The sequence below is a fragment of the Podarcis erhardii genome, assembly GCF_964252035.2.
Source record: "Podarcis erhardii genome assembly, chromosome: Z".
Lineage (NCBI taxonomy): Eukaryota > Metazoa > Chordata > Lepidosauria > Squamata > Lacertidae > Podarcis > Podarcis erhardii.
In genome coordinates, this window is record NC_138504.1 from 32,874,027 (window position 1) to 32,888,108 (window position 14,082).

At 49.4% G+C, this 14,082-nt stretch overlaps 1 protein-coding gene across 1 annotated transcript in view; it reads right to left on the reverse strand.

The window, feature by feature from the left end:
* The window catches only part of NOTCH1 (notch receptor 1), a 99,644-nt gene that overhangs the window by 51,140 nt on the left and 34,422 nt on the right, over positions 1-14,082 (reverse strand). Inside the window, exons 3-9 of the mRNA XM_081846864.1 lie at positions 10,009-10,271; positions 9,550-9,888; positions 5,583-5,705; positions 4,480-4,713; positions 4,157-4,312; positions 2,823-3,008; positions 1,358-1,471 (exon numbers count right to left, since the gene is read on the reverse strand). Coding sequence (XP_081702990.1) covers positions 1,358-1,471; positions 2,823-3,008; positions 4,157-4,312; positions 4,480-4,713; positions 5,583-5,705; positions 9,550-9,888; positions 10,009-10,271 — 1,415 coding nt within the window. The remainder of the gene's footprint in view (positions 1-1,357; positions 1,472-2,822; positions 3,009-4,156; positions 4,313-4,479; positions 4,714-5,582; positions 5,706-9,549; positions 9,889-10,008; positions 10,272-14,082) is intronic.

The window sequence follows — 14,082 nt, forward strand, 5'->3', positions numbered from 1 at the left end:
TGACATTTCCCCAACTGCTAGTTTCCATGTTATATTTGAGCTTTCACACGATGTAAATCCACTTCCAGGAATATAGAGAAGGCTGCAATCCCAGCACAGTTTATCCCATTTTCCTGAAGTTTCCCTAACTGTTTATTCCTGCATTATATATGAGCTTTAACATGGCGAAGAAGCCACCTCTAGAAATCTAGTGGAATGTAGAGCAGGTTTTAACATGTATCTCTGTGTTACTTTCTTCCAGAAGAAATGTCTGTTTGCAAATAACACAGAAATGAGAGTGAAACCTCGGTTGCATTCTGCTATATCTCTGGTTTTCATCTCATGCAAAAGTTCAAATATAACACAGAGGAAACGTCATGAAGGCGAAATAAACTACCGAGTCAATGCAGCCTCTAAAAAGGTAACAGGATCCACAGAGGTCATTGGTTTTTTCCTGTGGTCACAACTACTTACCCTAAATTATATTTGCTGTTAGGAATCTTGTAATGACAAAGCAATTTTACACACACACACACACACACACACACACACACACCCCAAATGATAAACTTAGTTTCTCCATAGGGCAGGCACTGAGCAGAGAACAGAACCAGTCCTGTCTGCCTGATGATGAGTGTGCCTGGGTGATTCCCAAGCTTCCCAGTGCACACTCCTCTCATCCACACATGACGTGCACACCAGGGCCCTGAGCACAATAGCACTTCCTTGCTAGCCACCCCTCAGCAACTGGCACAACACCTCTGACCATTTAAAGACACAACACCTCTGATGCGGGGGGGGGGTGTCTTTCTGTCCTGAACACAGTGCAAATTCTGTCTGTGCAAGGCAGATTTCTGTTTAAACCTGCCCTTTATTTAGAATCATGAGGACTTACTTCCTTTTTTAGGGGAAAAAGCCACCAGTGGCATGGAGCCTTCTGCTTTGCATGCACAAGGTTCAAAACCCCAGGGTTCAGCCTCTGGTGGCTTCTTTAGGTAAGGCTAGGAGATACCCCTTGCCTGAAAGGTAAACTGGACCTCTGGACTCAGAGGTTTCCTTCACTTACCACGGCTAACAGCAGTGGCAGGGCCCCCCCCAACACTCCTTCAAAGACAGGGCAACCCACTTCTCAACACCACATTCCTCCACCTCAAAAGCAGGCGTGGAGCCCCTTGGAACTGCCAGAATTAAGAGACATCAGAGGAGAAGCATCCAATTTCCCCCGAGCTGCCCACTCTGAGCATATTTCAAACCTGCCGGCAAGGTTTGCCTCTGGGTGGTGGATTAACTGCAGCTCCGCTCTCACTACAAAGGCTTTGCACTGAAGGCGGAGAGATCGATGCCCCTCCATCCCCACCCCACCCCGCTCCAGTAGTACCTCTGGGGCACTCGCAGGCAAACTCATTGATCTTGTCCACACAGTTCCCGTTGTGCAGGCAGGGGCTGCTGGCGCACTCGTCCGTGTTGATCTCGCAGTAGATGCCCTCGTAGCCTGAAAGGAGTTTCCCGACAAGGAAAGAAAAGGTAAGCCTAAAGGAGCTCCCCTGATGCATGCTGAGAGGACAGCACACCTATAGCAGAAAAAGGTCCGTGCCTCAGAGAGCCAGCAGCAAATGGCTCAAGCTGGCAAGGCCAGCTCCTCCTTTGGTTTATGGTGGAGGAGAGACTCCTGACTCTGCTTAGCCACTTTCTCCTGCATTTTGGTGGCAGCAAAATGTTGCAGTGCATCAACACATATCAGGACTGCTCTTGTTCAGGATGTGATACGTGTGTGTGTGTGTGTGTGCGCGCGCGCGCGCGCGCGCGCCTAAGCGAGGCTCTCCCACCCCCTTCCTTGACCAGCTGCAACACAACAGCCCTGCAGTGTTGCCAATGGGTTTTACTCTATGGTAATTGCTGCCACCTTCCATCCTCCCACTTAATCCTGCAGTCCAGAAGGGAGGGGATCTCGGGTGCACCAAGGCAATTACTTTTTAAAAGGCTCTGAGCCTGTGCATCCAGGCTAGGGTCAAAGCAGCTTGCTTGTTTCCCTCTTAAACTTCCTAAAACCCAGGCATCCCAAGACCAAAGCACCCTGTGTTTTAGGAGGCAGCTCTCTTACAAGTTACTCAAGAGTGTAAAGGCAGCCCACACAAACCGAGTCTCTCCCAGATCTCAAAGAGCATGCTGATCTGTTTCATGGGGTTCCCACCTGCCCCTCTTCCTAAGATCAGAAGGAAATGTCCTTTCTCTATGGTCCCACCCTAGAGGGAGGCACAGCTTATGGCAACAAGAGACAGGGCCTTTTCAGTAGCTGCACCAACCCTATGGCTTTACTTCATTGGTAGGAGAAGTCCAGGTGTGGCAAACGTCAAAGCAGAATATGCCCAGACACCACCTCTCTCCTAGGCATCAGCTCTCCTAGGCACAAACTGACATACAAATATGTTGTAACAGAGGCTGTCAATGTGGTGACCTGCAGCTGCTGCTGGACCACCAGCTCCCAGCATCATTCACAAGCACTGGCTATGCTGAGAGTCAGGTTTGATGCAGTGGTTAAGAGTGTTGACTAGGACCTGGGAGAGATCAGGGTTAAAATCCCCCACCCCCCAACTTGGCCACAAAGGCTTTCCAGACAGGAACTTGGGAGCCAGTCACCGCCTCTTAGCTTAAGCCTAACCTCACAGGGTTGTTGAATTAAATGAGGAGCAGAGGAAGAACCATGCATGCCACCTTGAACTCCTTCAGGGCAGTGTGTGTGTATGTGTGTAAGTGAATAATAAAGGGAGCTGAGAGTTCAACAACACCTAGAGGGCACACTGCTGGAGATACCTCCTGGGTGGTACGTAGAACTGGGCACTCACCTGGCATGCAAATACAGTGAAAGACCCCAATCTGGTCCAGACAGGTGGCATCATTCTGGCAGGGGTTTGAGGAGCACTCATTCACATCAATCTCACAGCGGGGGCCAGAGTAGCCTTGCTGGCACTGGCATTCGAAGGAGCCCTCTGTGTTGAGGCACTTCCCTGCATGCTCACAGGGGTTGGCACCTGTTGGGTTCAGAACCATTAAAAAGACATAATCAACATTCTATATTAGCATTACTGGTCTTCCGAGTTTGTAGTGAACTGTGTTAATTCTTTACTACGCCTTTGCTTTATCTATATGCTGTCGTGAGTTTTTCAATACAAGAAATATTGTTTGCTCATTTGTAACACGGTTGTTGTTGTGAGTGCTCTGAGCTTGGCACTGCCATTGTGCTCCCCCCCCACTTCCCAGAAAGCAGCAAACAAATATTAAATCAAATCCAAATTGAACACACACACACACACAAAAAACACAGTGAAGAGAAGCAGTAGCTCCCAAAGGAAGAAACAGAGCATGACTGGGGGTGGTGGCCATGGATCGGGACCTCCCAGCCTGCACCTTTCCTGGCCTTGTCCTTCCCCAAACTCTCTGTTTGCATGTAGTCTCCTGAGCTGGGTTTCAGGATCCCACTGTAATCCTTGGGTATTTCTTATGATGACCTGCTCTAGCTAGCTCCCTATTTTGGGGGGGGTCCAAATGTTGCTAAATAATGCAGAGTGTTAACTCTGGGCAGATTCAATGCCCTTCCATATCCCAAGTGCTGTGAGGCAGCAGGTATGCTGGCTCCCCTCTTTCCTTCAAGGTATTATGCCCCTGTTAACTATCAGGAGCTGGAATCCACAAAACAATGTATATCTGTCCTGCAATTACTAAACTGGAGTTTCACAGCAGAATAAATTTGGCCCCTTTGCTGACCAAGGTCAGTTCAACTTTACGTTAAAAATTGAATGGAAGATAAAAACAAACAGTGGCATCAATGGCAGCTAAATTTCTATCGGTGAGGAAAAACCAACACCTGAAACCAAGAGAGCATTTTCAGCGAGTAACTCTGTCAGCAGGGTTTCCAGCATTGCAGGGGGTTGGGCTAGATGACCCTGAGGATCCCTTCAAACTCTACGATTCTAACTCCAGATTACAGTTGTTGTTGTTGTTGTTGTTGTTGTTATTTTGCATTTTGCTATCTGCTTTGTTCTGAAGTCCTTGTGTGAGGCATGCTTTCTTTATTTCCTGTGTGCTGACTGTATTACATTGGGTTTCAGGCCAAAACAGACTACGCAGGACCCTTTCCACTGGTATTTCTCCCTGCCAAGTCCTCCCTGTGCCCACTTACCAAGCGAGCATTCATCCACATCCTGGTTGCAGGCAGGCCCCATGTAGCCAGAGGGGCAGGTGCAGATGGCCTTGCCAGTGACTGGGTTGGTGTCGCAGTTGGACCCATCATTGCAGGGGTTGCTGATGCAAGCATCATTGAGGTGGCACAGCAGACCTGCAAGAAAACGGGCACAGGTGCTTAGAGAAGAATACTTGCAGGGGGGCTCCGACCCTCCCTCTCTCAAAAGTCCCAGGGCCACCCATCCCAAAGTGGCACCCCTGGTCTCGTGTACCAACAGGGGAGGGAGCTGGGACCTTGCATTCAGCTCCCTTGATCCGCACCTGTCCGTCCATGAGGGCACTCGCAGTAGAAAGAAGCCACACGATCATGGCAGGTGGCTCCCACGAAGCAGGCAGCGTTGGCACAGTCGTCAATGTTCTCGCTGCAGTCCTCGCCTGTCCAGCCATTGACACAGACGCAGTTGTAGCTGCCATGGGTGTTGTGGCACGTGCCCCCGTTCTGGCAAGCATTGGGGATCAGTTGGCACTCGTCCACGTCCTCTGCACAGTACTGGCCTGGAAGAGGTTCACAGAATCATAGAATTGGAAGAGTTGGAAGGGACCCAAGGGGTGGTCATCTAGTCCAGCCCCTGCAACGCAGGAATAGCAGTGGGGCGGAGTAAAGAGATGAGTTGGAAATTATCTTTGCCCTCATTGTCAAAAGACAGCAAACTTATTTAACTCATATAACACAAGGTCCTCAGTAACAATCGTGATAATTGTAAGAGTGGATTGTTTACAGCTAAGTCCTATGCAGAGCTGACCTACTAAAATTTGGGTGACCTGAGCGAGTCAAATTCACTAATTTTAATAGGCTTACTTTGAGGAGGTGTAATGTGGGATAAGCCCCAGCAACATTATTAATGGTAGCAAGAGCAACACCAATAATAGTTGTAGCTAAGGCTAATAAAATGGCAATAACAACACTAATACAGTGGTACCTCGGGATGTGAACGGGATCAGTTAGGAGCCCCGTTCGCATCCCGAACGGAACGTAAGACGCGTCTGCGGGTCACGTTTTGCCGCTTCTGCACATGCGCGTGACATCATTTTGAGTGTGTGCGCATGCGCGAGCGGGGAAACCTGGAAGTAATGCGCTCCGTTACTTCCTGGTTGCTGTGGAGCGCAACTCGAACGTGCTCAACCCGAAGCACATTCAACTTGAGGTACAACTGTATTGCGTATTTCATAATGCATAACTTTCAACATAAATCTGTAAAGGTCTGAAAGTACATTAAAATCTTGGCATCTTACGTGCTCCCTATGAACAGAGAATGGATTGGAAGGGTGCAGCTGAGCCAGTCTTCAAACCATGACCCTCCCTGGAGCCAAACCCTCACCTTCCCCTTGTCCCCCACCCAAGGATATTGGCCTTCATTCCCTACCTGTCCATTCAGGGGGGCACTGACAGTTGTAGGTGTTCACCCCGTCCACACAGGTCCCTCCATTCTTGCAGTTGTTCCCTGGGCAGTCATTGAGATTTTCCTCACAGTTCTGACCAGCAAAACCTGCCAGGTGTTTGAAGGTAGGCAAAGAAAAAGGGGAAAGGAAGAAAACGTGTGTCAGACCTGGTTTTTAGCCCCCTCTGACAATGGAGGAGAAACAGCAGGCTCTGTTACTTAATGGCAGAGGATGCAAAATTGCTCAGCTTGCTGGAAAACCTCAAGAGATGCTGTCAATCTGACTTGACGTGAAATGCCATCCAGTCTCAGAAAATATGGGTGCCCCATTAAAAAAAAAAATACTGGAAAATTATCTTATATATTGGATTTGGAGCCTCCATGCTTGCTTAAGAACTTAAGAAGAGCCTGCCGGATCAGGCCAAAGAGGGCCCAGCGTAGTATAGACAATCACCAGTCAGGTGACTCTTTTGGGAAACCCTCTACCAGAGCACAACAGCAACCCTGCCCTCCCAAACATTCCAGCAACAGCTATTCAGAAGCATTTATTGCTTCCAAATATGGAGGCAGAGCATCGCCAGCATGCCTAGTAAACTCTCCTTTATGAGTTTGTCTAAACCTATTTTAAACCATCCTAGTTGGCCATCACTCCTCCTTGTGGGGGGTGAGTTCCACAGTCATAACTATGTGCTGTATGAAGAAGTCCGTTCTAAAAGAACACAAGCTTGCTTGTATCTTCTCTTGGGGGCCAGGGGCTTGAACCTTGCTGGTTCAAATACAGCACACGGTGAACTGGGTGCCACCCCTCGCTCTCCAGACATGTGGTGACCCTACTAATGGGACTCCCCCTTTTTCTCTCTCAGCAGGAGGTCTTGATCCCTACCAGAGGAAGGTAGCTGTAGATCAACAACAATCTGGAGGGTCAAAGGCTCAGCTCACATTTGTTCTTGGAGCATCACCATTTGTTTGGTTTTTTCCAGAAACTTAACTGCTGCACCCTGGAGGAACCAACACGCCTGAATTTGCGTAAGACTATGTTTACGTTCACTTTTATTGTGAAGCCAGAGTAGCGAGCCCCCGGGTACAAGACTTTGCAGAAAAGCTGTGTAAGTATCTGGCCACAGCAACCTGTTTCTACCTAAGCTCACAAGAGAGGAGCTGTATAATAATCGCGGGGAGAGAATGCAATATGAAGTGTGTGGGAGATTCCAGTGCTGGAGGCTCCATCGCCTGGTGTCCTTCCATTCAGCACAGCAGGAAAACAGGGCCCAGAAAGGAAGGAACTGCACTGCAATTGGGGGTGGGGGTAGAGAATGGGACTGGTGCCACACAGACTCCGCCAACCACAGGGTTTTATAGCGGAAGGGCCCTGCCCGCTTCACCTCCTTTTAGCTCCCTTTGCCGTCCATGATGTAACCTGCTTTTCTCTTCCTGCTCCTGCCGCTCTCTCTCTCTCTCCCCCCCCCCCACCCCATGTGCAAGGAAGTCCTCCTAGCATCCTGACATTTGCAGCCCAAAACAAGGGGTCCATTTCTGCGACAGGAACCTAAGAAGAGCCCTGCTGTGGCTGGGTCTGGCCAATGGTGTACCTCGCCTAGACTTCTGTTCTCCCCGTGGCCAACCAGACACCCCCGAAGGGAAGAACACAAGAAGGACTCAGGCACAAGAGCGGGAGCAGCGCTCTCCTCCACTTGTGATTTCCCAGCCGGCCGGCATTTGGATGCATACTCTGCCTCCTCCCGAGAAACCAGCTCCATCAAAGTCTGAAGGCTTTAACGTGACACAGCAATGGACCCAGAGCCTTGCTCATTTCCACACAGAAAGGATCTCCCACCCTCAAAAATAGAAGAGGAGGAGGAGGAGGAGGGAAAAGACAGGATCTTGTTTGATCAAGGAACCCTCCTTCTCTGCTCTTCATCGACACAGATTTCTCCAGCTGCCACCCTGTGTCCTCAACTCAGGGTGAAAGCAATATACTTGAGAGTATACAGTGAAGGAGCTGGAGAAGCAGGTTCTGCAAAAAGACACACACACAAACACCCCTAGAAGTGAAGCAACAGCTGTTTTGACTGCGGGCTGCATTTTTTTTTTTTTTTAGCAAACTCCTACTTCCTATATGTACAATAGAAGCTGCCTTTTAAAGAGTAACGACAAATGGCCCATTCTATCCAGGACCTTCCTACACTGGATGATAGTGACAGTCTAGGTTTTCACATGAGGAGTCTCCTGGAGATGCTGCTGGGGGTTGGATTTGGGGCCTTCTGCACAAAAAAGCAGCCCTCCCCCTAAAAATAAAGTTAAGATTCCAGTCCTCATAGTTCTGAATAAAACAGGAACAAGTAAGACCAACAAGCCATCTTAGCTCCATATTGTCTGCACAGATGGCAGTGGCACTCCAAAGTTTCAAGAGGAGTCTTTCCCCGCCCTTGCCTGGAGGTGCCAATTGGGGATTGAACCTGGGACCTTCTGCATGTAAAGCAGGTATTCTACCACTGAGCTACAGCTCAAAGAAGTTATTCTTGTCATGAAGATACCATGATTGGAGGAAAAATAATGTCCCCTGCCTGAAATCCTGGAGAGTCACTGCTGCTGCCAGTCAGTATGGGCAGTATGGAGCTAGATGGACCAATATCTGATTCGCCACAAAGCTGTTAAATTGCTGCCTCTCTGGCTGCTGTTAAGGGGCACAGAAAGAGGACTGAGTGTTAAAAAAAAGAAATGCAAAGAATAGGCAGCAGGTCAGACAAAAAGAAAAAAAAGAAAAATTAGTCATTTGTGAATACTAAAAAAGTAGGGCAGCTAAGATAAGAGGAAGCCTGATTCGTTCTTCTTTGTTACTTTTTGAACTTGTGCCTCTCCAAACTGATTAATCTTTCAAAGAAGCCCAATTGACCAATCTAAGGATCAGGCAGCAAAGACACTTCGCAACTCCTTTTGAGCCTGTCCCAAGCAATTAATCAGCTGGAGAGGCACCAATGCTTTCAAACTCAAAGCAGCACATTAACAGCAGCAGCAGCAGCAGCAGCAGCAGCAGCAGCAGCAGCAGCAGCAATAGGGGTCTTAGATAAAGTTAGCAGGCAGTTGGGATGGAAAAAACAACAACAGGGGAAGAGGGCTTTGTTTTTGAAGAGCCCAGCAGCAGCACACTCCTGTTGCGATAACTGACCCCTCTCTGCCCCTCCTGGGTACACGGAAGGATCTGATTGCTGCCTGGGAAACGGACTGCACTGATACTGAGCAGCACTTTGGGTGTGGAGGAAACCTATCTAAGGGACCTCTAGCTGCAGATGTCAAGCCTGGGTGCCACAGGACAGGACCACTAGTAGCCAGGTTGCTAGTGGGTAGCTTGCTGGAGGGAGCAAAGAAGCCCCTCTTTGCTCTGGGTCCAGGTGGTTTGCATAGGGCATAAAGAGCTGCCGTATAGCAGTTGGGCAATTGGAATATTCTAGCTTTATATCCTTCGCACTGAGTGGCAGCTCTCTAGGGTCCAAGGTAAGGAGATTGTACTGGGGGTTGAACCTGGGACCTTCTGCATGCAGAGCACTGAGCTACAGCTCTCACCGCAAAATAAGAGAGGATTCTGGCCCTCATGGTTCTAAACAAAGGTCTGAATTAACCAGGTAGGGCAGGAATTGCTCCCTGCCTGAAACCCTGAAGAGCTGCTATTAGTGTAGACAATGCTGAGCTGGTTGGACCAATGTCTCAGCATTGGGCAGCTTCCTGTATTTCCATTTAATTCAGCGCTTTGGTTCAGAACTCTTGAGGACTAGAAACTCCTCTCCACAAACACCCTGGTGAAGGGCTGGAGCTCAGTGGGAGCCCCATTCTCTGGCTCAGCAGAAGGCAGCTTCCTACATACCCACCCCCACCAAGGGCTCGCAGCCACTAGAAGCCAAGGAGAAAAGGCAGCTTCAAGCAGCCAGCAAGAACCGGGCAGTGCCCCCATCCATACCTGGCAGGCACGTGCACTCGTAGGTGGTGTCTCCGGTCTGCCGGCAGGTGCCTCCATTCTGGCAAGGCGAGGGGTTGCAGGGGACGTAAAGGTGCTCGCAGTTCTGTCCTGTGTAGGCCTGCCTGCAGTGGCACTGGTAGGAGCCCACCTCGTTGACACAGGTGCCGCCGTTCTTGCAGATGGCGGGGGAGCGGCTGCACTCGTTGGTGTCCTCCTTGCACGTGGCCCCATGGAAGCCCGATGGGCACTTGCACACATAGGTCGATTCGAAGGGCACACACTGCCCACTGTTGGCACAAGGGTTGGAGGCGCAAGGGTCTGCCTGCTGGCACGTTTTGCCTAGGAAAGGGGCAAACACAGAACACAAGCTTCCTTTAGAGAAACATTCTGCAGCCCAACTGAGTTGGGACTGATAATAACCTGGGATTGCTGGTGCTCAAAGACTTGCTGCCCGCTTACCTGACCATCCTGGAGGGCAGCGGCACTTGTATTCCGTCAGCGTGACCAGGTCGCAGCTCCCTCCATTGTGGCAGGGGCTGCTGAGGCACGCGTTCTCCTCGGGAGTAAGGCACAGCTTGTCAGTGTAGCCTAGGTGGCAGGCACAGGTATACTCGGCCACATTGCCACGGACGATGGGCTGGCAGGTGCCCGCATTCTTGCAGGGGTAGCTGAGACACGGGTTCTGCAGGTGGCACCGGCTGCCCACATGAGAGCTGGGGCACCTAGAGTGAGGAAGAAGGGGACACATCAGGACTAAGGAGGGTGGTGGCATGGCAGCATTTACCCAAAACAGCAAACCTCAATGGTTACATTGCACCTCCATTGCCTCTGAATGCCAACTACAGCAGAGGAGACTACAGTTGCACTCAGAACACATCAGTGTTTGAAATTCCCGAGGTGCATTTTGCTATTGGCGCGGGCCCAATTGCAACTATGTGGAGATTTCTGGGCACAAGGTTGGCAACCACAATTTAAAAACCTTTGCCTTAGGCCATAGTTAATACCATTTCTGCTGTGTTGTGTTTCTCCTTGTATACTGGGACAAAGGAATTGTTGTAGAGCAAGCTATAGTCAAGCAATGTAGCTGTGATCATAGAATCGTAGAGTTGTAGTGTTGGAAGGGACCCCGAGGGACATCTAGTCCAACTCTTTGACAAGTAAGGCACTCCATTGTAGTGACCACAAACTAGGTTTAAGGTGACCATTGGCACCTAACTTATATATCTAACACTGCTTCCCATTGGGGCATCTGGTTAGCCAACGTGAAGGTCTACCATAAGAGGTCTACCATAAGAGCAGAACCTCCATCCCCAGGAGCAGTCTAGCTCTGAATACCAGTTGTTGAGAATCACAAGTGGGGAAAGTTGCTGTGTGCTCAGGTCTTGCCTGTGGGCTTCCCATAATAGGCATTTGGACACCCACTGTGAATACAGGGTGCTGGGGGGGGGGCGCCTTTGGCCATATCCAGGATCTAGCAATGAATACTCAACTGGTAGTAGGAGGTCTTCCAGGAGACTTTTCCCAACATGTTTCAGGTACCTCAGCAATCCATACAATGCTCAGGGCAACTGGCTGGTGGGGCTGATTCAACCCCTCCCAGCATTCTGCATGACGGGGAAGGGGTTGTGCCCCCAAACTATCACCTCCTGCAGCCCATGTCTGCAATTGACCCCTGCCACCTGAAAAAAATGCCCTCTCATTTCCAGGACAGGACAGGTAACCTGTATATTCCGCAGGGCCACAACAGGCTTTTTGTTACCTCTTGTCACACATTTGTGGGTTTCTCTTGGATTTATAGCCCATCCCATTCAAAAGGTTCTAGGTGGGAAGCAACAGATTTAAAAACAGCTGAATAAACTGTTACTGGGGACACAAGAAGAAGAAAGAAGGAGGGCAGGGCCTCAAGGCTGTAAATTCTTAACAGCCCTGCCAGATTCCATTAAAAGCCCCCTGCTTCTCGTCTCCCACAGTGGCTAGACAGATGCTTCTAGGGAGTCCTCAGACAGGGCAGAAACTCAACAGGCTTCTTTGCTTCCCACCGGCCCAGTAACTTATACTTGGAGGTAGACTGCCTTGGAATGTGGAGGTTCCACTGAGCTGTCATAGCTCATAGCTGTGAATAAATGTGTCCCCCTCCTTGAATTTTGTCCAGCCCCCTTTTAACAACTACTGGCCCTTATGTCCTGCGGAAAGCAGCCATCTCACAATTTGCACTTGCCCCCAGACTTCCTGCAAATCAATTTCACTGAATGACTCCTGGATTCTGATGTTATGACAAGAGACAGGGGTCACTGCACAAGATAAAGGCAGGCTTCCCACAGAAGTGAAACTCAATCCCCTGGGTTTTTAAATCACAAACTACCCTCAGCTCCTGCAAAGACCTGAGCTGGAGAATCACAAGCAATCCATCAACTGTCCAAGCCTTCCACAGCCCATGGGAACCCTTTTTTCACATGCACCTTAGGCACCACTTTCACACCCTGGCCATACACTCCCACCCCCCCAATGCCCACGAACCACCTGCCCCAACTCCTCCCAGAGTCACCGAGGGAGCTATAAATCTCCCAGCCTTCAAAGAGGCAGCTCCAAAGATCAAAGAGCCATCCCTGAGAAATCACACCCTTTTTTGCTGCTGGACTAGATGGGCCATTGTCCTGATCCAGCAGGCCGTTCTTACGTTCTTATGCAATGGAAGTCAAAGAGCGAGGGACCCACTCTGCGCTTGTCAACAAGTGAAGCAGCACCCTTACTAATGCCCCCACCCCTATTGGGTGCACAACCCTCGAGACAACTGCTTCGCCGTTCTCTTCAACTATAAGCTCCCTTCCAAAAGTTGTTACCTACAGCTAAAAAGGCAGGAAACAAGGCTCTCCCCCTAAATGCAACATATGCCAGATTATCTCAGTGTGAAAGCGCCACATTTTTATTTTCTCTCTTTCTTTCAAAAAAATAGAGACATCCTAGCAGCAAACACACCCATCCATCAAGTGGTCACTGGCAGAGCCATCTGTTACCAGAAGCCAAAAGGGCCAGCTCGTTAATAAAAGAGAGAGACCCTAAACAAAACAAGGCAGCATGTGACACAAACACATATGGGCGGATTTGCAGATGTGAGTATTCCATGGAAAGGATGCTCTGAGATTCCAGGAAGCTACAATCATTCTTTTAAACCAGGAGAAAGTCTTTCAGCAGCAAAATCCTGTGCAGCTCGAATCTTTCTTGCGGCCCCAAGTTTTAGTGCTTTGGGGAAAGGAAGGTATTTTAAGGATAGCCTAGCAAAAAGGTGGCAGTTTCTTTTCCTGCAGAGGGCTGCAGAGGTGATGTGGGCTGGAATTCTGGAGAGTCGAGCACAGCCCTGCAATATAACCATTGCAGCATTATCCCTGGTGTGGGTGGGAGGATGGAGAAACACTCCAGAGCCCCCATCTCTAACGTGGGCATTACATCATGTGCAAAAAAAAAGAGATTTATTTTAAGTTCCGAATGTTTTTTAAAAAGAGCACCCAGTCTGTGTGCAAGCACTTTCCCAAGTACCAACCACCTTGGACCCTACGATTGTCTAGTGAGGGCTTGTTGGGAGCTGCTTAGTTGGTGCTGACCTGTGACTGGGCCTTTTCAGTGATGGCTCCCCAGCTGCAAAATGCCCGCCCTAGTGGGGTGCAGCTGTCTCCATCATTATAAGCTTTTCAGGAGGAAATTGAAAATATTCCTGCTTGCCCCGGCCATTAGGAGGCGGAAGACAGCTGCTCCAGGAAGCCTCATGCTAATAATAAAAAGAACATTTTTTAACTGAAGTTGTTTTTAGAATGCTTTTGCTTTGGTTTTAAATGGTTTATCTGTTTGCCACTCTGGGCTCCTTGAGGAGGAAGGACAGGGTATAAATTGTATTAAACAACCACCATCACCACCAGTACGAGGCCTCTCCAAGCAATTCAAGCGCTTGGTTTGGTCTGAATGGGGCAATTTAATATTCCTGCCTCTGGCCTGGAACACTTAAAAGTGGACTACACTGCTGGGCTGTTCTGAGCAACTCTCTTCGAAACACAGCATTCCTGCCTGCAATGCTGGCATAACAGAACTACACTACAAGGCTCTCTTGCCCCAAGAGAGCAATGGACAACATGGCAGGAACACTGTGGGCTCCTCTCTCAGCTTTAGCCTAACACCCCACAACTTAAGAAGATGGATGGGAGGGTCAGGCTGTTGTGAGGATAATATAGGGGGGGGGGGAGACCCACGTACACCAGCTTGAGCCCTTTGAAGGGAAGAAGGTGGGATAAAAATGCAATAAAAAGATAATAAATAAATCCACCGGATTCAGGACATAGAAGCCAATTCTGGTTCAGAGGCTGAACTTGGCCCTTTCCAAGTGAAACTCTGCCTGTATGGTAGGGAGAAAACAGAGAAAAGGTGTCCTGTGTACCATAATTCCCCTCTTTCTTTTCCTTTTCTTCCACAAGGCTGGTTACATGAACAACCCAAAGAGTTCAAAGGCGGCAAATGAAGGCCCATCCTGTGCCACAGATGCCCAAA